This window comes from Artibeus jamaicensis, unplaced genomic scaffold (genome assembly GCF_021234435.1).
Source record: "Artibeus jamaicensis isolate MK-2021 breed Jamaican fruit bat unplaced genomic scaffold, CSHL_Jam_final scaffold_1964, whole genome shotgun sequence".
Taxonomy (NCBI): Eukaryota; Metazoa; Chordata; class Mammalia; order Chiroptera; family Phyllostomidae; genus Artibeus; species Artibeus jamaicensis.
In genome coordinates, this window is record NW_026522030.1 from 70706082 (window position 1) to 70732116 (window position 26035).

The 26035-nt window shown below is 41.0% G+C and overlaps 1 protein-coding gene across 3 annotated transcripts in view; it reads left to right on the forward strand.

Moving 5' to 3' along the window:
* FANCC (FA complementation group C) overlaps positions 1-26035 on the forward strand; it is a 305923-nt gene that overhangs the window by 270275 nt on the left and 9613 nt on the right. For all 3 annotated transcript variants that reach the window (XM_053656528.1, XM_037133335.2, XM_037133336.2), the window contains 3 exons: positions 19291-19366; positions 21530-21611; positions 24037-24211. In XM_053656528.1, coding sequence (XP_053512503.1) covers positions 19291-19366; positions 21530-21611; positions 24037-24211 — 333 coding nt within the window. The remainder of the gene's footprint in view (positions 1-19290; positions 19367-21529; positions 21612-24036; positions 24212-26035) is intronic.

Here is a 26035-nt window from a genome sequence, read left to right on the forward strand (position 1 = left end):
TTTTATAGCTGAAGTTTGTGCCTTTTTAAAAAGATTTTATTTATTAATTTTAGACAGAGGGGAAGGGAGGGAGAAAGAAAGGGAGAGAAACATCAATGTGTGGTTGCCTCTCACATGCCCCCTACTGGGGACCTGACTTGGCCCACAACCCAGGCACGTGCCCCGACTGGGAAATGAACCAGTGACCCTATGGTTCTCAGGCTGGCGTTCAGTCCACTGAGGTACACCAGCCAGAGCTGGAGTTTGTGCCTTTTGACTGACTACCTTTACTGATTTCACCCACCTCTATCAATCACCAATGTGTTCTCTGTATCTGAGTTTGGACCCACTCACTTACTTACTTCCTTCCTTCCTTCCTTCCTTCCTTCCTTCCTTCCTTCCTTCCTTCCTTCCTTCCTTCCTTCCTCCCTCCCTCCCTCCCTCCCTTCCTCCCTCCCTCCCTCTCTCCCTCCCTCCCTTCCTTTTTCTCTTTCTTTCCTAAAATTGCGTATATAATTGAGATCATACAGTATTTGTCTTTCTCTGTCTGATTTATTTCACTTAGCATAATGCCCTTGAGGTTCATCCATATTGTTCCCAGATGTCAAGATTTCATTTTTATATGGCTGAATAATATTCCATTGTATATACACACAGCACCTTTTATCCACTCATCCATTTGATGGACACTTAGGTTGTTTCCACGTATTAGATATTCCAAATAGTCTACGGCCATACCACCCTGAACGCACCCAATCTCGTCTGATCTCGGAAGCTAAGCAGGGTCAGGCCTGGTTAGTACTTGGATGGGAGATATTTCAAATAATGCTGCAGTGAACATGGGGATGCATACTAGGACAGACCCAAGAAATGGAATTTATTTATTAAGAAATCATGTATTTTTTCTTACATGTTTAACCTTCAGTCACTTTCAAAGTATTTTCCATTTGATGCAATGTACCTATTGAGACTTTTTTCCTCTGCTCAAAACAGTTTTTGATCTTGTTAATTTTGGTGTGTTTTAGTGCTTCTGCTGTTTTTGGTTTCACCTCTTTCACACTGGCAAAATGTTTGCCTTTGAAGACTTTTTTTCATCTGGTGAAAAAAAAAGTCACTTGGAGCGAGATTGGGTGAATAGGAAGGATAGGGAGTGGGGTCATGCTGGGTTTGGTCAAACACTGCCGAGTACTCACTGCAGTGTAGGCAGGTGTAAGGCAGGTGTACTCATAAATCACCCATCATGAAATGGGCAAACACTTTGAAAGAGTCTTAAAAAAATGCACTGAGGTGAAACCAGCCTCTTACAATACCAGCTCGTACACGAATGCAGATGGGTTCCTAGAACCCTCATCTAGTGGGGGAAGCCTCCAGAAGATAAATCCAGTTTTCTGGGGCCCCCTGTCATATATCTTTTTGAGTTTTCATTTTTGTCACCTACATACCCTGAAGTAGAATTGCTGGGTCATAGGGTAGTTTTATTTGTTAGGAACCTCCATACTGTTTTCCATAGAGGCTGCAACAGTTTACATTGCCACCAACAGTGTATAAGAGTTCCCTTTTTTCCACATCCTTGTCAACGTTTGCTGTTTTTTATCCCTTTGATAACAGCCATTGTAACAGGTGTGAAGGTGGTATCTCATTGTGATTTTGGTTTGCATTTCCCTGATGACTAATGGTGTTGAGCTTCTGTCCATGGACCTGTTCGTGTTCCATTGGGAGTGCTGCCCTGGGACAGTGTGCCACAGTGCAGCTGCCTCCTGGTGGTGGGCGTTTGGGTGGTTTCCACCTTTGTTTTCCTTTACAAACAGTGTTCCCCTGAACATTCTTGGGTATATACTTAGGAGTAGAAGTGTTGGTTATTAGGAACGCGAAGTCCTGCTTCTATAGGTACTGCCCAGTCATTTTTATTACACTCCACACACACGACCCTCCCCCCACCACATGCACAGAGAAGTGAATTAAGAAATCCCATTCGTCCACATTCTTCCCCTTGGTCAGGAATGTTTATTTTCATTCTCTTTTTATCCTTTCCTCTCACCCGTTTTATTTGGAAAGCACAGTGCAACTCCATCAATGTGCTCAATCAGGCTAGTAGGCAAACACTGAGGATTGTCCCGACAAGCCACCTTTTCTGAGCCTGCATAATAGCTCAGTACAAACAGCAAATCAGTTCAGAATCTGGTTCTACTAGTGGCAGAATCTAGTAATGTGCTAGACTGAGTCTTCCACACATAAAAGTTACAAACTCTGGCCCTGGCTAGTGTGGGCCAGTGGATTGGGTGCCAGGCTGCGAACCAGAGGGTCGCTGGTTCAATTCCCAGTCAGGGCGGATGTCCGGGTTTTGGGCCAGGGCCTTGGTTGGGAGCGTGAGAGGCAACTGGTCGGTGTGTCTCTTGTGCATCAGTGTTTCCTTTTTCTCTTTCTTCTTCCCTTCCCATCTCTCTAACAATAAAGTCTTTTATTTTATTTTTAAATAAAAATAAATGGTTTTTTATTTAATGAATAAATAAAATCCTTTAAAAATTATAAACTCTGGGGAAAATATTTTTAAGAACGATTTGAAAGTACTGGAGAGTAACCAAAAAAAGCAGATAGAAACTGGAATGGATTCAGCCCTTGAAAAAGGAAATTTCATTGGTTATTCCTCTTACTTTCCTTAGAGGGCTCTCATGTCAGTGGTGGGGGTGGAGTTAAGGGGGGTCAGTATGTGACCAGAACTAGAGACACAGTCTGATTGACCTGAGTATCAAAAGGCAGAGCTGTGGGCTGTCAGAGGAACAAAAAATAGATTGGGAAAAAGAAACTAGTATCAAAAGATAGACCTAATTTCAAGCATAGCTACAAGTACATGAAAAGTTAACTGAAAAATTATATAGCAATAAAAAGGCAGATAGTTCAGTCTGAATGAAAAAACAAGACCCAACTATATATTGTTTTCAAGAGACTCATTCTAATTATAAAGACACAGATTAAAGTAAAAATAGGGAAAGAGATATGTTACAATTTTAAATAATAAGCACAAGAAAGCTGGTATGATTCTACTAGCAGCAAACAGATTAGACTTCAAGACAAGGAGTATGACCAGAGATTAAGAAAGGATATTTTATAATGACAAGTTCATCAGGTAAATACCAATTATAAATAGATATGAACCTAGTAACAGACAGAGTTCTGAAATACAGGAAGCAAAAACTGACAGAAATAAAAAGAGAAATAGGTAAATCCAGGCACACATAAAAATATTTAGGATTAAATTTAACAAAAGGTGTATAAGACCTCTACACAGAAAACTAAAATATTGCCAAGGTAAATGAAAGAAAACTGAAATACATGAAGAGAAAACCTATATTTATGAATTGTGAAGATGCCTATTCTCCCCAAATTGAGTTGTTGCTTCAATGTGATCCCAGTCAAAATCCCAGTAGGCATTTTTAAAACAAACTGACAGGTTGGTTTTATTTATTTATTTTAAATTTTTAAGTATATTTTATTGCTTATGCTGTTACAGTTGTCCCAATTTTTTTCCATGTTCCCTTTTCTGCCCAGTACCACCTTTCCTTCCAGCAACACCCCCGTCCCCTTAGTTCATGTCCGTGGGTCATGCATGTAAGTTCTTTGGCTTCTCCATTTCCTGTACTATTCTGAACATCCCCCTGTCTATTTTGTTCCTACCGATGATGCTTCTTGATCCCTGCACCATTTTCCCCATTCTTTTTCTTCCCTCCTTGCAGCTAACCCTCCAAATGACCCCCATACTTAAGATTCTGTTCCTGTTCTAGTTGTTTGCTTAGTTTTTGTTTTTATTTTTTAGATTCAGTTGTTGATAGTTGTGTTTGTTATCATTTTAATAATCATAGTTTTGATCTTCTTTTTCTTAATAAGTCCCTTTAACATTTCATGTAATAATGGCTTAGTGACGATGAATTCCTCTAGCTTTACGTTGTCTGAAAAACACTTTATCTGCCCTTCCATTCTAAATGATAGCTTTGCTGACTAGAGTAATCTAAGTTGTATGTCCTTGCTTTTCATCACTTTGATTACTTCTTTCCAGTCCCTTCTAGCCAGCAGTTTATTTTGAGAAATCAGCTGACAGTCTTATGGGAACACCTTGGTAGCTAACTCCCTGCTTATTTCTTGCTGCTTGTAAGATTCTATCTTCAACCTTTGGCATTTTAATTATGATGTATCTTGGTGTGGTACTCTTTGGGTTTAACTTGGTTGGGACTCTCTGAGGATTCCCAAACTTGCATGTCTGTTTCCTTCACCAAATTAGGGAAATTTTCTTTCCTTATTGTTTCACATAGATTTCCAATATCTTGCTCTTTCTCTTCTCCTTCTTGCACCCCTCTGATGCAAATATTGTAACACATGAAGTTGTCCTCAGAAACTGCTTATACTACCCTCATTTGGGAGGGATTCTTTTTTCTTCTTTTGTTGTGGGTGGTTGGGTTTTTTTGCTTCCTTGTGTTCCAAATCATTGATTTGATTATTGGCTTCATTCACTCTACTGTGGTTTCCCTGTAAATTGTTCTTTATATTAATTAGTGAATTCTTCATTTCTGACTAGATCATGCTATGCTGTTGAGATCCTCACTAGGTTCCTTGAGCATCCTTATAACCAGTGTTTTGAACTCTGCATCTGATAGATTGCTTATCTCCATTTTATTTAGCTCTTTTTCTGAATATTTGATCTGTTCTTTCGTTTGGGCCATGTTTCTTTGTCTCCTTGTTTTGCAGCCTCCCTGTGTTTGTTTCTATGTATTTGGTAGAGCTGCTCTGACTCTGTGTCTTGTTACTATATCCTCGTGTAGTAGGTGTCCTGTAGGGTCCAGTGGCATATAGCCTGCCCTATCATTGAAGCTATGTATTTGAGGTGTGCCCTTCATGTGGGTTGATTGCACCCCACTCTTGTAGTTGAGCCTTGGTTGCTGTTGGCAGATCAATGGGAGGGATTTACCCAGGTCAGTCACCTATAAGGACTGCCTATGACCACTTACAACCAACCTCCACCCTCCATGGAGGATCAGCTTGCAGGGGCAGGGTGGCAGTGGTCTGATGTGGTCTGTAGCTGTGCACTGGGTGTGCTGGCCCCTGGGGTTTCCCGGGTGGTGCAGGGCAAAGTCAGCTCCCCCCACCTGTATTTTGCCCAGAGCTGCCCTCCATGAGCTACAAAGCAATGAGAAAGCTGCTACTTGTGCTGGGATTGGAGATTGTCAGGCAAAGCCAAGCTGTGAAACTAATCTTGCTGTTGCTAGTACTTGTCTGGAGCTCCCTGAGGCCAGCTGTTGCTTGTTTGATTTGATTTAGGAAGTTGTGAAGCATTAGCCAAGATCAACCATTCATATAGAAAAGTAGCTTGGGTCGGCCCATAAGTTGGATGAGGCAGAGTCTCTGGGGATATTCAGGGTGTGTTAGACAGTGTTAGCCAGGTTGATGGAGTCCCAAATATGGGAGCAGCCTGGTAGCTCCATGGCTCTGCATGGGGAGGGCTTAGAAAAGGGACAGTGGCCTCTATTTGCCCCAATACCAGACACTTCAGCCTCTCCCAGTATGCCACTGGTGCCCTTCAAGCTGCCACCTTGGCACTGGAGCTCAGAGGAAGTGAGTCTGAGTACATGAGTCTGTGTGTGGGTTCTTTAGGAGGAACTGCTTCAGGCTCCAGAAGTATCTTCCAACAACTCAATCCCTACTGGTTTTTGCAGCCAGAAGTTGTGGAGACTTATCTTCGTGGCACTGGAACCTGGGAAGCCTAGTATGGGGCTGGGCCTTCTGGCTCCTGAGACATCACTCTCAGATTTTTATCAACCACATGTGGGTGAGGGACCAGCCCATTCTACATTTGTGCCCTTCCTCTGAGTCTGGATGGATGTGGTTCATTTAATTCCATGGTTTTCAGACTTCCATTCAACCTGATTTCTGGTGGTTCTGTCCAATAGTTGTTATATGTTTTAGTTGTAATTTTAATGTGGTTGTGTGTAGACATGAGCCATGTCTGCCTATGCTGCCATCTTGACCAGAAGACTGACGAGCTAATTTTAAAACTGATATGGAAGTGCCAAGGATCTAGTGTAGCCGGAATAATTTCGAAAAGCAAAAGCAAAAAAAAAAAAAAAGACAAACACATGGGATTCACAGTACCTGAATTCAAAACTTTAAGCTACAGTAATCAAGATAGTAAAGGACTAGCAAAATAATAAACATAGGTCAGTGAAACACAATAGAGTCCAGAAATAGATCTATACATATATTGTCAACTGATTTTTGACAGAGATGCTAAGGTTCAATGGGAAAAGGATTAATTTGAGGTGTATCATAGACATCATTAAGAAAATGGGAAAGCAATCCACCAGCTGAGAAAAGATATTTTCAATACATGTAACTGACACAGGACTCATATCCAGAATAAATCTCTTTTACAACTTCATAAGGTATAACTCAGTTTTTCCAAGCAATAGAAAATATAATGAAATACATACACACAATAACATGGACAAATCTCAAAAAGATACATGAGCCAAGGAAGCCAGACACAAAAGAATATATACTCTTATGATTCTGTTTATATGAAATTTGAGAGTAGGTAAAACTAATCTCTCTCATCGAAATCAAAATATTGGAGGACTTCCAGCCAAGATGGAGGCATAGGTAGACACATCATGCCTCCAAGCATTTTAACAAATGCTGTCGAAACAACTGAATATCCATATGGGAAAAAAAATGAACCTTTACCTTACAAAACACAAAATTTAATTTGAGGTGGATCATAGACGTCAACATAAATGCTAAACTATAAAGCTCCTAGAAGAAAATGAGGAGAATTTTTTTCTGGTGTTGGAGTAATCTAAGATTTCTTAGAAGGAATCCAGAAAAGCACTGAGAAAAATGAATAAATTAGATTTTATAAAGAATGGATAAATGAGATAAAACTTCTGTTTTTTCATAGACATCATTAAGAAAATGCAAAAGCAATCCACCAGCTGGGAAAAAAATGTTTTCAATACATGTAATTGACAGAGGACTTGTATCCAGAATAAATCTCTCTTACAATTTCATAAGGTATAACTCAGTTTTTTTCATGGACAAAAGACTTGAATACACACCTCAAAAATGATATATGTTGGCAATAATGACATGTAAATTGTTCAGCATCATTTGCCATTATGAAAATGAATAGTAAAGCCATAATGAGGTAACATTTGACCCACTGTAATAGCTAAAACTAATAATAAGATTTGGTTACCAGTACCAGATACTGGGGAGTATGTGCAGCAACTGGAATTCTCATAAATAGCTGATGGGAATGTGAAATGGCACAACCATTTGGAAAACTATACGGCAGTTTTTTATAAAATTAAACAGGCATCTACTCTATGACCCAGTGATACCATTTCTGTAGTATTTTTTTCTTTTTTAAAAAATATGTTTTATTGATTATGCCATTACAGTTGTTCTATTTCCCCGCTTCATTCCCCTCCACCCTGCACACCCCTCCCCCACCATTCCCCCCTTTAGTTTATGAACACGTGTCTCAAATTCTTTAGATTCTATATTTCCCATATTATTCTTGCCCTCCCCCCTATTTATTTTCTACCTACCGTCTATGCTACTTATTTTCTGTACCTTCTTCCCCCTTCTCCTTCTCCCACTCCCCTGTTGCTAACCTCCATGTGATCTTCATTTCTAAGGTTCTGCTCCTGATCTAGCTGTCCTCTTAGTTTGTTCTTGTTTTAGGTGTGATTCTTAGTAACTGTGAGTTTGCTGTCCTTTCACTGTTCATCTTTTCTATCTTCTTTTTCTTAGATAAGTCCCTTTAACATTTCATATAATAAGGGCTTGGTGATGATGAACTCCTTGAATTTGATCTTATCTGAGAAGCACTTTATCTGTCCTTCCATTCTAAATGAAAGCTTTGCTGGATAGATCAATTTTGGATGTAGGTCTTTGGTTTTCATGACTTGGAATACCTCTTTCCAGCCCCTTCTTGCCTGTAAGGTCTCTTTTGAGAAAACAGCTGACAGTCTGATGGGAACTCCTTTGTAGGTGACTGTCCCCTTATCTCTTGCTGCTTCTAGAATTCTCTCTTTCGTTTTAATCTTGGCTAGTGTAATGATGATGTGTCTTGGTGTGTTCCTTCTTGGGTCCAACTTCTTTGGGACTCTCTGAGCTTCCTGGATTTCCTGGAAGTCTATTTCCTTTGCCAGATTGGGGAAATTCTCCTTTATCATTTGTTCAAATAAGTGTTCCACTTGTGGCTGTTCCTCTTCCCCTTCTGGTACCCCTATAATTCGGATGTTGGAACATTTAAAGATGTCCTGGAGGTTCCTAAGTCTCTCCTCATTTTTTTGAATTCTTGTTTCTTCATCCTTTTCTGTTTGGTAATTTTTTTCTTTTTTCTGGTCCACTCCTTTGATTTGAGTCCCAGTTTCCTTTCAATTACTATTGGTTTCCTGTGCATTTCCATTCATTTCAATTAGTTTCACCTTCATATGTTCCTCTAATTTGTGACTATAATCAACCAGTTCTGTGAGCATCCTGATCACCAGTGTTTTGAACTGTGCATCTGAAAGTTTGGCTATTTCTTCATTGCTTAGATTTATTAGCTCTGGGGCTCTGAGTTGTTCTTGAGCCATGTTTTGATCTGTTTGTGCCTCTTACACAGGAGGAGGTGTTCACCAGGGCAGGGCCACCCAGGTCGCTGGTTTGTGACGCTCTATGTGGGGGCATGGTCAGAGAGGGACAATGGCGGTCCCCTCTGCCACTGGGGCCTGCACAGTCTGTCTCACCGTTTCGCTCCTTCACCAGTTTATCTGCGCGCGAATGTGTGACTGTGTTCAGCCCTTAGTGGGTCCAATGCCTTGCGCCCTCAGTGGGTCCGCCCACTTCTCCACACCTGGGATCTGCCCACAGCTGCTGGCATGCCTGGATTTCGCCTGGGTCAGTCTGGTGGATCTTTCCTGCCCAACCCCGCTCTGCTGCTGGCTCTGCCCCTCTTACCAGTTTGGCTGAAGGGTTTGTTGTTGTCAGACTTCCATGTAGTTCAATTTTCTGTGGTTTGGCTGTGTTTTTGTTGCTAAAACTTTGTTGTTTTTAAACTTGGTTGTGTGAGAAGGTGCAGTGCTTCCACCTATGCCTCCATCTTGGTGGATGTCTCTCAAAAATGTCTAATTATGAGACCCTTCACACATAGCTGACCTAATGCTGAGACTGAACCAGGACCCATTTCTGTAGTATTTACCTAAGAAAAATGAAGGCCCTTGTCCACAAAAAGACATAAATGTGAATGTTAATTGCAACTTTATTCATAATAGTCCCAAACCTGAAATGGGACAACCCAAATGCCCATTAATAGGAGAATGAATAAACAGATTATGGTATATTCATACAATGACTACTTCTAAGCAGTAGAAAATATAATGAACTACATACACACAATAACATGGACAAATCTCAAAAAGATACATGAGCCAAGGAGGCCAGACACAAAAGAATATATGTTCTTGTGATTCTGCTTATATGAAATTCGAGAGTAAGTAAAACTAATCTGTCATTGAAATAAAAATATTGGAGGACTTCCAGCCAAGACGGAGGCGTAGGTAGACACATTGTGCCTCTTTGCACAACCAAAATACGGACAACAAAAATTTAGAAACAAAAAAACAACTAGTACCAACAGAAAATTGAACTGTGTGGAAGTCTGACAACCAAGGAGTTAAAATGGACACATTCATCCAGACCGGTAGGAGGGACGGAGTCAGGTGGCCAGGTGGATAGGGGTCCTGGCAAAAAAAGCGGTTGCTGGCAGATCCTGGGCACAGGCGGACCCAGGCGGAAAAGAATGAAGAAACACTTCAAAAAAGTGAGAGGCTTAGGAACCTCCAGGACATCTTTAAATGTTTTAACATGCGAATTATAGGGGCACCAGAAGGAAAAGAGGAAGAGGAACAAATTGAAAACTTATTTGAATAAATAATGAAGGAGAACTTCCCCAATCTGGTTAAGGAGAGATTCCTAGAAGCAGCAAGAGATAAGGAGACAGTTACCTACAAAGGAGTTCCCATCAGATTGTCAGGTGATTTCTCAAAAGAAACCTTGCAGGCAAGCAGGGGCTGGCAAGAAGTATTCCAAGTTATGAAAGGTATGAACCTATATCCAAGATTGCTCTCTCCAGCAAAGCTATCATTTAGAATTGAAGGGCAGATAAAGTGCTTCCCAGATATGGTCAAGTTAAAGGAGTTCATCATCAGCAAGCCCTTATTATATGAAATGTTAAAGGGACTTATCTAAGAAAAAGAAGATAAAAAGCATGTATAGTAAAATGATAGCAAACTCACAATTATTAACAACCACACCTGAAACAAAAACAAACTAAGCAAATCACTACAACAGGAACAGAACCACAGAAATAGAGATCACATGGAGAATTAGCAACAGGGGAGTGGGAGGAGGAGAGAGGGGAGAAGGTACAGGGAGTAAGTAGCATAGATGGTAGGTAGAAAATAGGGGGAGAGCAAGAGTAGTGTGGGAAAGGTAGAATCTAAAAAACATATGACACATGGACATGAACTAAAGTTGGGGGGATGTTGGTGGGAGAGAGTGTGCAGGGTGGAAGGGAGTGAAGGGGGAAATAGAACAACTGTATTGGCATAATCAATAAAATATATTTATAAATAAATAAAAATATCGGTTGCCGGGGTTGGGTGGAGAGGCTGACTACAATAGCCACAAGGGAACTTTGGGGGGGGGGTGTTAGAAATGTTCTGTGTCTTATTTGGAATGGTGGTACATTGGACTCTCACATTCACCCAAACTTATTAAAATGTACCCTTAAAGTCCATGCACTTCACTGTTTCTAGATTTTAACTCACCTTTTTACAAAGTATTTTAAAGGTCCTGTGCCTTCTGAGAGTAGAGATAGTGATAGCACTTTGGCCTTCACAGTATTGTGAGCACCGTTGTTTCCTGTTTTGTGTTGTTGTTGCCGTCATCATCATGATCAAGATTGTGGCATAAGTAAACATGGTATTCACCTCCTTCCACAACTACGTCAAAATTACAAGTGAACTGCAGAACAGCCATAATTCAGAACTGCCTGAAATCAAGCTGAATGGAAGTGTTACAACTGTGGAATTAAAGAAGAAAACACATTGGGACGAGTAGAAGGGGCAGAGACATGGAATGGGCTGGTCCACACCCACATGCGGTAGATAAATATCAGGAGGGGTGTCTTAGGAGCAAGGGGTACCAGCCCCACACCAGGCCACCAAAACCCAGGGTTCTGGTGGAAGGAAGAAAAGTCACCATAACTTCTGGCTGTAAAAACCAGAGGGGATTGAGACCGAAGAAGGTGGGAGCTTTTGGAGTCCCAAGCACTTCCTCTTAAAGGGCCTGTGTATAGACTGACTTAGACTCAATCCCTTTGATCTCCAGCATGGCAATAGCAGCTTGTAAGGCACAAGAGACATATGGGGAGGAGCCGAATTATTTGGCATCAGGGTGAGAGCTGGAGGAGCAGATTTCTCCTAGACAGAAGTGCTGGCTGAGACTTTTTTCCTTTGATGAGCCCTCCCCTCAACAGACTGGGCAGGCAGGTGCCATACCTGAGACCCAATCAAGCAGGCTCATACTTTTTGTCCCACCCTGGCGATTCCCTGAGGTCCTGCCCCACCCATGTTTTGGGCCCACCCAAGCCGTTTCCAATGGCTTTTCCCTCCATATGGTGCATGGCTTGTCTTCACTCATGCTACAGATTTTTCTAAGTGTTCTCAAACAAGCAACATCGGCCCTCAATGATCCCAAACCTCTCACTAAGTGACCCCTACTGTCCAGGCCTGGCAGTAGTAGCAGCTGGACTTGGTTTATGTCTTAGACTCACTGGGACACCTCTAAGCCCAGCACAAGTAGCAGCCACTGGCTGGTTGCTTTGTAGGTTATACTGGGTGGCCCTGGGCAGAACAGAGGCAGTGGCTAACCTTGGCCTGCACCTCCCAGGAGGCCCCAGAGCCAGTGCACCCAATGGATAGCTCCAGACTACATTGAAGTAACACTACCCAACCACCCGCACAAGCAGCAACACTCAAGGGCAGACTCACCAGACACCAGAACCCTGTTGAAGGAAGTCCTACTCTACAGGATGGGTCCCAGTGGTTGGAGGTTGGTAGTCATTCACATCCAGTCATTGCAGCTGGTCAGCTGGGTAAATTGCTCCCACTGATGTGACAATAGCAATCAAATTGCACCTACAAGAGGAAGGTATACACAGCCCATATAATGGGTGCACTTCGAGTACTCACCCTGGGTGATAGGGGAGGCTGTGCCACTAGACCCTACAGGACATTTGTTACATTAGGCCATCCTACCCATCCTGGGAGACACAGCAACTCTGCCTAATAAATAGAAACCAACACAGGGAGGCTGCCAAAATGAAGAGTCAAAGAAACATGGTGATGAAAGAACAGACCAAAACTCCAAAAAGAGAGCTAAACAAAATGGAAATTAGCGATACACTACATGCAGAGTTCAAAACACTGGTTATAAGGATGCTCAGTGAACTTAGGATTTTGACAGCATGAAAAAGAACCAGTTAGAAACAAAGACTACACTAATTGAAATAATTTACAGGCAATCCACAGTAGAGCGATGAAGCCAAGAATAAAATCAGCAAATTGGAATATAAAAAAGACCCCCCCCCAAAAAAAAGAAAACCCAAACCATCAGAATAGCAAGAAGAAAAAGGAGTCTAAAAAAATGAGGATAGTGTAAGGAGCCTCTGGGACAACTTAAGGCATACCAACATTTGCATCATGGGGGTGTCGTAGGGAGAAGAGAGCAAGAAATTGAAAACTTACTAAAAAAAATGTCAGGAGAGGCTAGAGGAAGATGGCAGTGCAATAGGTGGAAGTGGAGTCCACTTTCCCCTGTGCACATGTAAACCACCTAGCTGATCTTCGGAAGAAAAAAGTGAACAGCCAACAGTATTCCAGCATATATGAAGATTGGAGACCAAAAATTTTAGAGGACATTGAAAAACCAGACAGTGAGACAATAAAACCTGGAGCTGTGATAAGACCAGAGTTAGACCAAAACAGGGGTCATCCCAACAACAGACAGTGAGACAAATTTCACCTTGCTACTCCAGAGAACTTGCAAGGTGGGAGCAGTGAACACCAGTACACCTTTTGGAAGAGGAAACCCACCAATAAAGGAACCTCAACTATCAACAAGGGCCAAAAGAAAATGAAGCGTACAGCTTCTGAACTGAAGAACACAGTAGAAGGACTCAAAAGCAGGCTCAATGAAGCAAAGGATCAGATCAGCAAGCTGGAGGACAAGGTAGGAAACAACACCCAGAAGGAGCAAGAAAAGGAGAAGAGGCTCAGAGAGAATGAAGAGGGATTAAGGGAAATGCAGGGCAATATGAAACATAATAATATCCATATAATAGGGGTACCAGAAGGAGAAGAAGAAGAGCAAGGAAAAGAAAACCTGTTTGAAAAAGTAATGATGGAAAACTTCCCTAATTTGATGAGAGAAAAAGTCACAGAAATCCAGAAAACACAGAATCCCAATCAAGAGGAACCCAAACAGGCCCACTTCAACACATCATCATTAAAATGGCAAAATTCCAACATAAACAGAAAATCTTAAAGGCATCAAGGGAGCCCTGATAAGGTTAGCAGCTGACTTCTCAATGGAAATGCTCAAGGTTCTTCAACCAAGGCTACTTTAACCAGCAAGGCTCTCAATCTTAAGATAGAAGGACAAATTAGGAGCTTCCCAGACAAAAGAAGTCTAAAAGAATACACCTCTACCAAACCAGCACTGCAGGACATGCTAAAGGGACTACTTTAAGAAAAGGAAGGAAGAGAGGGGGACACAGTTACAAAAAATGGCAATCAATAACTACCTGTCAGTAATAACCTTAAATGTAAATTGATATAATGCTCCAATCAAAAAACATAGAATAGCTGAATGGATAAGAAAGCATGACCCACACATACGCTGCCTACAAGAGACCCACCTCAGGACAAAAGACCTACATGGACTGAAACTGAAGGGCTGGAAACAAATTTTCCAAGCAAACAGACAGGAAAAAAAAAAGCTGGGGTAGCAATACTCGTATCAAACAAAATAGATTTCAAAAAAAGGGCCATAAGCCCTGGCCGGTGTAGCTCAGGGGATTGAGCACAGGTTGTAAAGCAAAGGGTCACCAGTTTGATTCCCAGTCAGGGCACATGCCTGGGTTGCAGGCCAAGTCCAGACACATGCCTGGGTTGCAGTAGGGGACACATGAGAGGCAGCCACACATTGATGTTTCTCTCCCACTCTTTCTCCTTCCCTTCTCCTCTCTCTAAAAGTAAATAAATAAAATTTTTTTAATAAAAAAGTCCACAGAGACCCAGAAGGTCACTTCATAACACTCAAGGGAAGAATCCACCAAGAAGACATAATATATATGCATGCAACATAGGAGCACCCAAATACATAAAATCTTGGAGGAATTCAAGAAAAATATCGACAGGGATACAATTATAGTAGGGTATTTTAACACTCCACTGTCAAAAATGGACAGATTTTCTAAACAAAATAGCAACAAAGATATTGTGGCATTGAACAATGCCCTAAATGAAATGGACTTAACTGATATATATATAGACTTTCATCCCAAAGTAGCTAAATACACATTCATTTCAAATGCACATAGAACATTTTCAAAGTTAGACCACATGTTAGGACACAAAACAAGTTTCAACAAATTCAAGAAAATTGAAATCGTATCAGGCATTTTCTCTGACCACAAAGGATTGAAACTAGAAACCAACCCCAAGGGAAAAACCCCAAAACACTCAAAATAATGAAGATTGAATATCATGCTATTCAATTAGGGATGGGTCAAGAATGAGATTAGGGAAGAAATTCTGAAGACAAATGAAAATGAACTCACAAAAACCCCAAATTTATGGGACACGGTGAAGGCAGTCCTGAGAGGGAAGGTCATAGTGATACAGGCCTACCTAAAAAAAAAAAAAAAAAGAGAAACATTTCAAACAAACACCCTAACTCTACTTCTACAAGAACTCAAGAAACAACAACAAAGACAACCCAGAGCCAGTAAAAGGAAGGAAATAACCAAGATCAGAGCAGAATTAAATGACATACGGACTAAACACAATTCTAAGGATCAATGAATCCAGGAGCTGGTTCTTTGAAAAGATAAATAAAATTGACAAGCCATTAAGAAGGCTCATAAAAGAGAGGACCCAGATAAACACAATCAGAAATGAAGTGGAGATTACAACTGATACCATAGAAATACAAAGGATTGTATGCCAAGAAATTTGAAAATAGGTGAAATGGACAAGTTTCTAGAAAAATAAAATCTTCCAAAACTCAGTGAAGAAGAAGCAGAAAGCCTGAAAAGACCAATAACAGCAGATGAAATTGAAGCAGTAAAAATAAACAAACAAATAACAACAACAACAAAAACTCCTGACGCACAAAAGCTCTGGCCCAGATGGTTTCACAGGAGAATTCTACAAAGCATTTAAGGAAGAGCTAACCCCTATCCTTCACAGACTATTCCAAAAAGTCCAAAGTGATGGAAGACTTTGGAAGACTCCCAAACTCTTTATGAAGCCAGCATCATCCCAATCCTGAAACCAGATAAAGACACAAGAAGGAAAGAAAACTTCAGGCCAATATTGCTGCTGAACATAGAAGCTAAAATCCTCAACAAAATATTGGCAGACCACATCCAGCAACATATTAGAAAGATCATACACCATGACCAAGTGAGATTGATCCCAGACATGCAAGGATGGTACAATATTTGCAAATCAATAAATGTAATACATCACAAACAAAAGCAAAGACAAAAATCACATGATCATATCAATAGATGCAGAAAAAGTATTTGATAAGGTACAGCATCCATTTATGATAAAAACATTCAGAAAAGTGGGAATAGAGGGAGCATTCCTCAATATAATAATGGCCATATATAAGAGATCTACAGCCAACATCATACTCAATGGACAAAAACTAAAATCTTTTCCACTGAGATCAGGAAAAAGACAAGGTTGTCCACTTTCACCATTTGTATTCAACATAGTATTGGAAGTTTTAGCCAGAGCAATCAGAGAAGAAAAGGAAATAAAAGGCATCCAAATTGGAAAGGAGGAAACAGAACTGTCATTGTTTGCAGATGACATGATAGTGTACATAGAAAATTCTATTGACTACACCAAAACTACTGGACCTAATAAATGAATTTGGCAAAACAGTGGGATACCAAGTCAATATCCAGAAATCAAAGGCATTTTTTGTATACCAAAAATGAAACAGAAGAAGAAATCAGGAAAAAAGTTCTATCTGATATAGCAACAAGAAAAATAAAGTACCTAGGAGTAAACCTAGCCAAGGGAGTAAAAAATGTATATTCAGAAAACTACACAACACTGAAGAAAGAAATCAAGGACAAAAACAAATGAAAACATATACCATGTTCAAGGATTGGAAGAATTAACATCATCAAAATGTTTATACTACCAAAAGCAAATTATAGATTCATTGCAATCCCTATTAAAGTACCAATGGCATATTTCACATAGAATGAACACCTCAAAAATTTATATAGAACCATAAACGACCCCAAATAGCTGCAGCAATTTTGAGAAAGAGAAAAGTGGGAGAGATCGCAAAACTTCATACCAAACTGTATTACAAGGCCACTGTAATCAAAACAGTCTGGTACTGGCATAAAAACAGACAGACTAATGGAACAGAACAGAGAACCTAGAAATAAACCCAAGTCTCTACCATCAATTAATATTCAACAAAGGGGGCAGCAACATAAAATGGAGTAGAAAGAGCCTCTTCAACAAATGGTGTTGGGAGAACTGGACAGCCACATGCAAAAACATGAAACTTGAGCACCAACTTACACCATACACAAAAATAAATTTAAGGTGGATAAAAGATATAATTCATGACACCATAAAAGTTCTAGGGGAGAACATAGGCAGGAAAATCTCAGATATTTTACATAGCAGTATTTCACTGGTATGTCTCCTAGAGCAAGGGACATAAAGGAAAGATAAACAAATGGGATGTCATCAAAATAAAAAGCCTCTGCATGGCTAAAGAAAACAGTATTAAAATAAAAAGAGAACCAACCATATAGGAAAACATATTTGCCAGTGATACCTCAGACAAGGGTTTAATCTCCAAAATATATAAAGAACTTACACAACTCCACTCTGAGAAGACAAACAGCCCAATTAAAAAATGGACAAAGGACTTGAACAGACACTTCTCCAAGGAGGACATACAGAAGGTCCTGAGACATGAAAAGATGCTCAGTATTGCTAGCTATCAAGAGATGCAAATTAAACCCACAATGAGATACCACTTCACACCAGTCAGAATGGCCATCATAAACAAAGCAACAAACAAGTAGTGTTGGAGAGGTTATGGAGAAAAGGGATTCCTAGTGCACTGTTGGTGGGATTGCATACTGGTACAACCACTATAGAAAACAGTTTGGGATTTTCTCAGAAAACTAAAAATGGTTTTGCCTTTTGACCAGGCAATTCCACTGCTAGGATTATACCCTAAGAACCCTGAAACAACAATCCACAAGAACCTATGCACCCCACTGTTCACAGCAGTACAATTTACAATAGCCAAGTGCTGGAAGCAACCTAGGTGCCCATCAGTAAATGAATGGATCAGAAAACTAAGGTACATTCACACAATGGAATTCTATGCAGTAGAGAGCAAAAAGGAGCTCCTACCCTTTGGGACAGCATGGATGGAACTGGAAAGTGTTATGCTGAGTGAAATAAGCCAGGCATTGAAAACCAAATACCATATGATCTCACCTTTAACTAGAACATAGTCAACAAAAGAAAAAAGCAAAGTATAACCAGGGACAGTGAGATTAAGAACAATCTAAAAATAGCCAGAGGGAAGGGGACTGTGGGGGGAAGGGTTTTCAGGAACTACTATTAGGACACATGGACACAACCAAGGGGGAAGGTGGCAGCAAGGGAGGGAGGTGTGTTTGGCTGGGGTCAGGGGGAGTGGTGGGGAGAAAATGCAGACAAATGTAATTGAACAACAATTTGAAAAAAGTCATAAAACTTCCCTAATTTGGTGGAGGAAATAGACATACAAATACAGGAAGTACAGAACATCCCAAATAAAATGAACCCAAACAGGCCCACCAAGACACATCAGAATTAAAATACCAAAGGTTAAAGACAAAAGTAGAATCTTAAAAGCAGTTAGTTACCTACAGGGGAGTACCCATAAGACTATCAGCTGATTTCTCAACAGAAACTTTGCAGTCTAGAAGGGATGGGCAAGAAATATTTAAAGTGATGAAAAGCAAGGACCTAAAACCAAGATTGCTGTACATAGCAAAGGTATCATTTAGAATCAAAGGACAAATAAATAGTTTCTCAGGAAAGAAAAAGCTAAAGTTCATCATCAAATCAGTATTATATGAAACATTGAAACGTCTTGAAGAAGAAGGAGGAGGAGGTGGGAAGGGGAAAATACAAAGAATAAAATGGCAATAAATACATATGTATTTGCAACTGAATCTTAAAAACAAATAAATGAACAAGTAGAACAGAAACAGACTCATGGGTACAGAGAACGTTTTGACAGTTGTCAGATGGGACTATGGAGGACTGGGTGAGAAATGTGAAGGGGTTAAGAAGTACAAATCTATTGTTACAGAATAGTCATGGGGATATAAAGTACAGCATAGAGAATATAGTCCGTAATAGTCTAATAACATTGTATGGTGTCAGATGGTGCAAGATTTATCGGCTTGACCACTTATTAAGTTATGTAATATCTAATCACTGTGGTGTGCACTTGAAACTTACATAATAATGTTTATGAACAGTAATGGAAAATGTATAAAATGATAAATTTAAGAAAAACCCATCCTTAACTGCCTTGGAAACTCTTACTTAAACAGAAGATTTATATGTATAATTAGGTCCCTGTGAAATAAAGAACTAATGCAAACAGTTTATATCACAACTTTAGTTTTCTTAAGCATAACTTTATTTTTCTTACATCCCAAAAGGTGACTTTAAAAGATTTATTTTTCTAAAATATGTTTATTAGATTACTAGAAGCATCTTTTTTTAAAAAATGAATAAATGTTTAAGAAAACATTCGGACCATACTAGTAGTAATGGGTCCTGTTGGGGCAGAGGATGCAAGCTTTTACATTTTCTTTGCACTACTTCCAATCCTAATGTTCACAGTTTTGAATTTTTGATTCTATTGTAGCTGAAGTTTACACTCAAGACCTACTTTCCTTACGCTTCTCCATCTCTCGTCATGGTGCTAATCCAACACCCAAAAGGTACGTAAAGATTTATTGTGCCCATATTAAGATGATTTCTGGGAAAGGGCACCGCCAAGTCATAAGCCTTCTCTCCCAGTTCCTGATTATAAAACAAAGGAAATGGAAGTGGTTCTCGCTGGCATCTCTTTACGCTCTCAGGGTCTCACATTCTGTGGATTTTGACAAGATGGTTTGATGTCCCAGTTAGGATCATTTACCAAAAGAAGGAACACAGAAAAAAAAAAAAAAAAGGTCTCTTGTTAAGCTTTGATAGTATGCTCCAGATACCACAAGTCTTCTACTGCCAGCCAGATCCAACTAGATGCAAAGAACAGGCTAAGACTTGGCTGAGTTAGAATAAAATGGTACATTTATTTGTATTACATTCTTTCTACTCCATGCCCCTTGTTACAAAAGAAAAAAGGATGAATGAAGCCAAGGAAATGTAGGTGAAATTTCTCCTAACCAAGCCAAGGGAAGGCTTCCGAAAGAATTCCATAAGTGTATTACACCAGAGTTTTCTTTGATTCCATTTGCCAGCCTTCCGTAGGCCATTACCAGTTGGGGAAATGATGGTTACTGGCGTTGATTGTTAACATGCCTGTGAGGGAAGAAGGCACTTTATGTGACTGGGGAAAGAAAGAATAAAGAGTGGAAGAACCAGTAACACTTCCTTTATATGCCATTTTTCGCACGCCTTTTTCCTGAGACTAGGGTACGTAGATTTATTTAAGGAAGTAGATGAATTGGTTTCACAGCATTTTATAAAACCTGAATTTCTCTTCCTTTTTTCTAAAAGACATAGGTTCTCATGCAAAGTGACCCATCTGACATTGTCTTCTTAGATGCTAGAGGCAGAGGTGGTGATGGGCCCGTGGGAATCTCTGGCCAACAATTTTGTGAAATTTAACCTGTGGAAACACAATGAGAAAACTTTAATAACAAGACAGAGAAGTCAGTAATTTACTTTCCAGGGCTATACCTCACAGCTTACATCAGATCACCAAAACCTAAGGTCAGCCTGTGTGGCTCCAGAGAAGCACTGGACTTGTTATTTTTTAAGTTTGGAGATCTTTAAATGAAAGATTGAGTGGTGTATGGTATATGGGCATGACCTCGGCCTACTTACCTTCTCCTCGGTGTGATTATCCCAGACTTGTCACAGGATAAGTAAATTCACACAGGAGTACAAGAGCTTCCTATGCTAGTTTCAGAATAGTTTTCTGCATATTACTATTAGAAAAAACAATGTTAAATTCACAAATTAAAGTGTTTTTAATAGTAGGATCTTTTATTCATCAGAAATTGATTTTGTGCCTACTCTAAAGTCCTATGGAGCATGAAAGATGAATCACTTATGAGCCCTGACTCCCTAGGAACTGTAAGTAGAGGGGACATAAAGTAGGCATCTAAACAACCGATATAAAGAGGAAAATGAAAATGCCTTCAAAGGCTGCAGACGAAGAGTTCTGGGGGTTCAGAGGACGGAGGGGGAGTCTGTCTGACCCTTTGATCTGTAACGTTTGTGGAGTAGCAGCTGGTACTCTGTCACATTGTCTTCCTCATGGATATAATTATAGAATCCATCGCTACATGCAAATGTGGTAACCTTTTTCAGATGTTGTTTCAAACTGCAGATACATAGTCAGATGTGTTTAATTGTGAAACCAGAGAAACTAACTCAAGAAAGGACATTTGTTTGTATGATACCCATGTTTTTTTTTTCCCACTGGCCTTTTCTTTACTGTAAGCCTGTGATCACATTATAAATTCATCACAAATCATAGAAAAACAGTTGGGCAGCCCATTCCTAGTTTCTTAGTGACTGTTTTATTAGTCTCCACGTATTTTAATGTCACAAATTGTTAGCGACAGAGGAGGGAGTGAGTAAGTAGAAAAGGAAAAACCTGGGCATCTGCAGCGTATCATTTCGGAATCCCAGGGTGGGCTGCTCTTACAGTCTCTACAGACTCCACATGTCTGAGTTTAGACCCTTGAAGCTGACCTCATGCAACACTAACGGATGTTTCCTCCCAGGCCTGAGCAATGGGTGCTGGCAGAGCTCCACTGACCAGGAAAAAGAATGGCTTTTCCCCTAAACTCTTCCAGCCTTAGCGGCAGGTGGTTACTACCTAATAGGTTTGACATTTCTTCAGTTTTCTTCTCTCTTTTTACCCGCAGATATCCCACAGGGACTGTGGCACCAGCCACTGAAACATATTTCTGAAATGCTCAGAGAAGCAGTGGAAGACCAGACTCCTGGGTAAGCAGACCCTGATGACTCCTAGGAGTGCTTCCCACATGGTTTGTCTGGACTCTCGTCTTCCCTTTAGCAGGGCTGGTGGAGGGGCATCGTTGGTCTGTGACCGTTCCCGCTCAGGTAAACACACTGCTGAGTGAGAAGTAGAGAAAGCACGGAGCTGCTCGGACCACTTTGTGTTCCTTAGAATAAGTAGGCATGCACATGTGAATACCTCGTATAGTGTCAGATTTTGAAATAGTGCAAGCATAATAATAAAAAGAACACACCCTGAAAAAAAGCAGTGCCCACATGCTGTGAACTCCTGGGAAGGTGGGAGAGGAATGTCTGTCTTCTTCTCTCTACCTCTCCACGGGAGGAAATTCTAAACTGCTCCTATGCAGCGGGATACAATGTTTCTTGTTCCTCTTCTTTATAATAAATACTTATCTAAATTTTAAAAATGCTATTGTGATATTAACATTATGATATTCAGTACCTTCTTATGTGGCTGACTTTCCTGGAAGCATTCACATTTAGGCTTCGTTAAGTTCTTTGTAACATAACCACCTTCAGCTTCCTCTTAAATTTCTTGCTTTTAGAGTATATTTTATTATTTTCTATGCTAGCCTACAAGACTGTCTTTGTTTGTTCCATTTGCCAGTTTTCCCTCTTGAAATTCTCGGTACTCTCATCTCGGAGCCACACAGACTAGAGGCGGTACTCTGTGTTCAAGGTCACTCCTGGAGTGCCAGGTCCTCACCCCTCCGCTCCACCAGGCCTCTTACCAATGGAAGAGACAAAAAGACTGGTAGCCGAGTAGGGATCAGAGTGCTGGCTATATCAGTGACCTGCCACACCTGGCAGTCCTGCTTGTACCCTTTTGGTTGCCTCTGCTGAAGCAGGGACCCTTGATCCTAAACCCCATGGGAACCCTATCTAACCTACATCTGCCTTAACTAGACTTCGGGGTCCAGCTGTAGGAAGGGGTCTGTGGGCAGGTTAGCACTTTGCCAGACAGCCACATGGGACTGCCTCAACACTCAGTCACTGGTAGGAAAGAGGGAGAATGACTAGGGCCAACCCTGCATTGCAGACCTTGAACCCTGATACAAGCACAATGCCCGCCTGGGAGCAGGCAGCACAAGAGGCCCTCCGCTCAGCTCACCGTCCACGGGGGCTGCGGGCAGGAGAGCCTGTGGAGCCTCTTCCTTGTGTCTGCGATGTCGTGACCCAGCCCACCACTAACACGACCTGCATAACATCACCTCGTCCTCCTGTGGGAAACAGTAGGACTGCCCTTCCTTCCGTTTCTCTTCATCGTCTGGCAGGCTAAATTCCAGAACGTTTCATCATTGTTCTCAGCGAGGACTTGGACAGGAGGAGAGCCATGACCAGGGGAGGCAAGGGCCGTGCTTTGGACTTTTGTGGGTCAGCAGAGGAATACGGACCCTGATCCACCAAAGACAGAGCACTGCAGAGGGTCCTGGAGCCCTTCCGTCCCAGGGGCGTCCTCAGTTCAGAAGGAAAGTTTTGATCTTGTGTGATCTCAGGCCAGTCCTGATCCATTTTTTTTCAGGGGAGATGTTAAACTACCAGCACTGCCATGTAAAGTTGATGGGTCCTCACCTTGAGCAGATTCGACCCTTTAAACAACCATTGCGACTCCCAGTTCTCAGTATGACAAAAGGGTGGCTTCACAAAAGCTATATGATGATAGAAAAGAATACAATATACAGTCCATTAAAAAAGGGGAAGGAGTCACAGGAACTAGTGTAAAGGACACATGGACAACAACTAAGGGGGGTGGAAATGGGAGGGAGGTGGGGAGGGCTGGGGGGGTGGGCTGGGATGGGAGTAAAAGACAGAAAACTGTACTGGAATAACAGTTAAATAAATTATTTTTAAAAATTCGTAGTTGCCAAAATACCAACCAGAACCTTGTGTTTTGTCAAAAGGACGCAGCACTTGTTTCTGTCTGTGCCCCTTCTGGGGTCTGCATTTCGACCCTGAGGACCCTCCTCCCTTCTTTTCCTGGAGCACCTGCATGGCTCCTGGGGCTGGGAGGCCCTGCTTTGCACAGCAGCCCAGCTCTGCAGGCTGGAGGCAGAGAGGCGCCCCCACAGCTGCTCATCCTGCATCATATCTGCTGGTCATGGGCCACAGTCTTCCTTTCTCAAAGGTCTGCAGTCACTCAAGTTCCTGGATATGAAGATTTAAATGTCCGAGTTCTCAGGGCCCTGAGCTTTTGAGAGGCATGCCTTTGAAGGTCTTATGATGAGTTCAGAGTGGCATTGTGAGCTATTTTTCTAACTTGTATTCCTTGCAAGTTGTATTCAGTGGGTAAGAATAATTTAAGCCAACAATTCATAGACGTTGCAGTTGCTTTAAGAACCAAAAGCAAAAAAATCAAGTTGCCTGGCTGCCATGTGTTTTGGTTCTGTTCCAGGTCCTCCAGAGGCCCCTTTGAGAGCTGGTTTTTGTTCATTCACTTTGGAGGATGGGCTGAGATGGTGGCTGAGCAGCTACTGAGGTCAGAAGCTGAACCCCCTGAGGACTTGCTGTGGCTCTTGGCATTCAGCTACAGCCCATGTGATGGGAGTCAGCGGAGAGCACAGACCATGGTGGGTGGCAGTACACAGTGCGTGTGGTGTTCAGGGTCAGTCTATGCTGAGCTGAAAGGAGAAACGGGACCTGTAGGAAATGGGACCCCTTGTGGGTTTGGCTTTCACCAACGCCCCAGGTACCTAGGCACTGAATGGCCCCAGTTCCTTATGGTGGTGTGCAGGTGTCTCCCGGATGAGTGATTATGTACTGGGCTTGCAGTAGGACACGTTTCCCGGTATTCACAGAGTTGACTGGAGACCAGATGTTGCCACTCTGCTCTTCTGGGAAGCACTGAGGAGATGAGAAGTGCAGCCCTTCTGTCCCCAGGTCATTTTCTCTGTTCTTGCTCAGCTGCCCTGGCTGCCCTCACTTATAGCCACGCCCGGCCCAGGGGACGCCAGCCATACAGAGTCCCGACTGCCCGCCCGCCCTCCTGAGGAGCTCTGTTCTCTCCTGAGCAGGGGCCAGGCTGAGTCTGCTTCCGTCCAGACTTACTGCTTTCTTGGATCAGTCAGCAGGTCCTCACATTACTGGCTTTGTTTAGAATTCTTACAAAAGTAATCACATGATATTAACCGCTTTGCTTCTGAAAAAGGACTTGGTCATTTCCTAAATAACAGAGCAGCTAAATACAGGCCTGGCTAACTATCTGTGGCAGAGATAGTTGTTATTTTATGTGGAATATAATAATTACAGGAAGCAATGCTCTGATTAAAGGTGTTGGCACCTCCCTTGCAAACATTTATTTGTTGCTTTTTAAAACTTCAATTGCCAGTGCTTTTAATTGATTTTCCCAATTAAAAAGAGCAGCACTCCTGTTGGCTTGGTGTTCTCTGTTGATTGAGAAAAGCAGAGACCAGCACGGATATGTCTGTATTTTACTTCGGTAAAGGCTTGCATGTCACTAGAAAGAACACTGTGGGATTTTACAGAGTTGAAATTTGGTGATAATACATTTTGGATCAAAAATAGAACACTATTTAGAAATTAACACAGTTCACATATGTATTTTAGGCCATCTGACTGAAAAGAAAGCCCATTTCTTCCCTCTTAAAATATCACATTAAGGAAAATTTTAATTTATGTTTTCATCATCTTATTTTTTATAATAATTAAAATGTATGTAGCTGTACTTATTTCTAAAGTCCCTTATATGTATTTGTAAATATTTTATTCTGTATAAGCTAAGTTGGTAGCTTATTGTTAAGTTCCATATCAATCATAGAAATTGATAAAAATTCACTTTTGAATTGTAGAGAGATAATCTGTCTAGTAAGATTTAATTTCTAGAAAGTTCTGCATTGGCACATCTTTCTGCCTGTTAATTCCTCCTTTCTCTAATAAAATCTACACAAAATCCTTACTCTGCATATACTCTGTCATCCTGGATATCAGTGGATTCATAATCTTTAACTCTGTTGATCCATTCCCAGGAATTATTCTAAGGAATATTTATGTACAAGAATATCATCACAGCATTGTTTTGTAATTGCAAGCATTGAAAATGACCTGAAGTTTCAATAATAGGGATATTGGGTAAATACTGTGGTATAGTCCCGCTGTGAAATAGCACTCTACCATGAAAACTTATGTTCTTAAAGAGTATGTGCCAAAGCTACTGTAATTGCTTAAAGTGCATTGTGAAGAGAAAGCTGTGAGACACAAAGTGCTGTGTGCAGTGTGTGCTGTGTTCACAATGCACAGAGAAGGGTGGGGAGGCTGTAAGCCTAGTTTTTAACAATAAGTCTCTTTGGATGATAGAGTTATAGGTCATTTGAATTTTTTCTTTTTACTTTTTTTAGATTTTCTAAAGTAAGCACTTACAAATTTTCATAATGCAA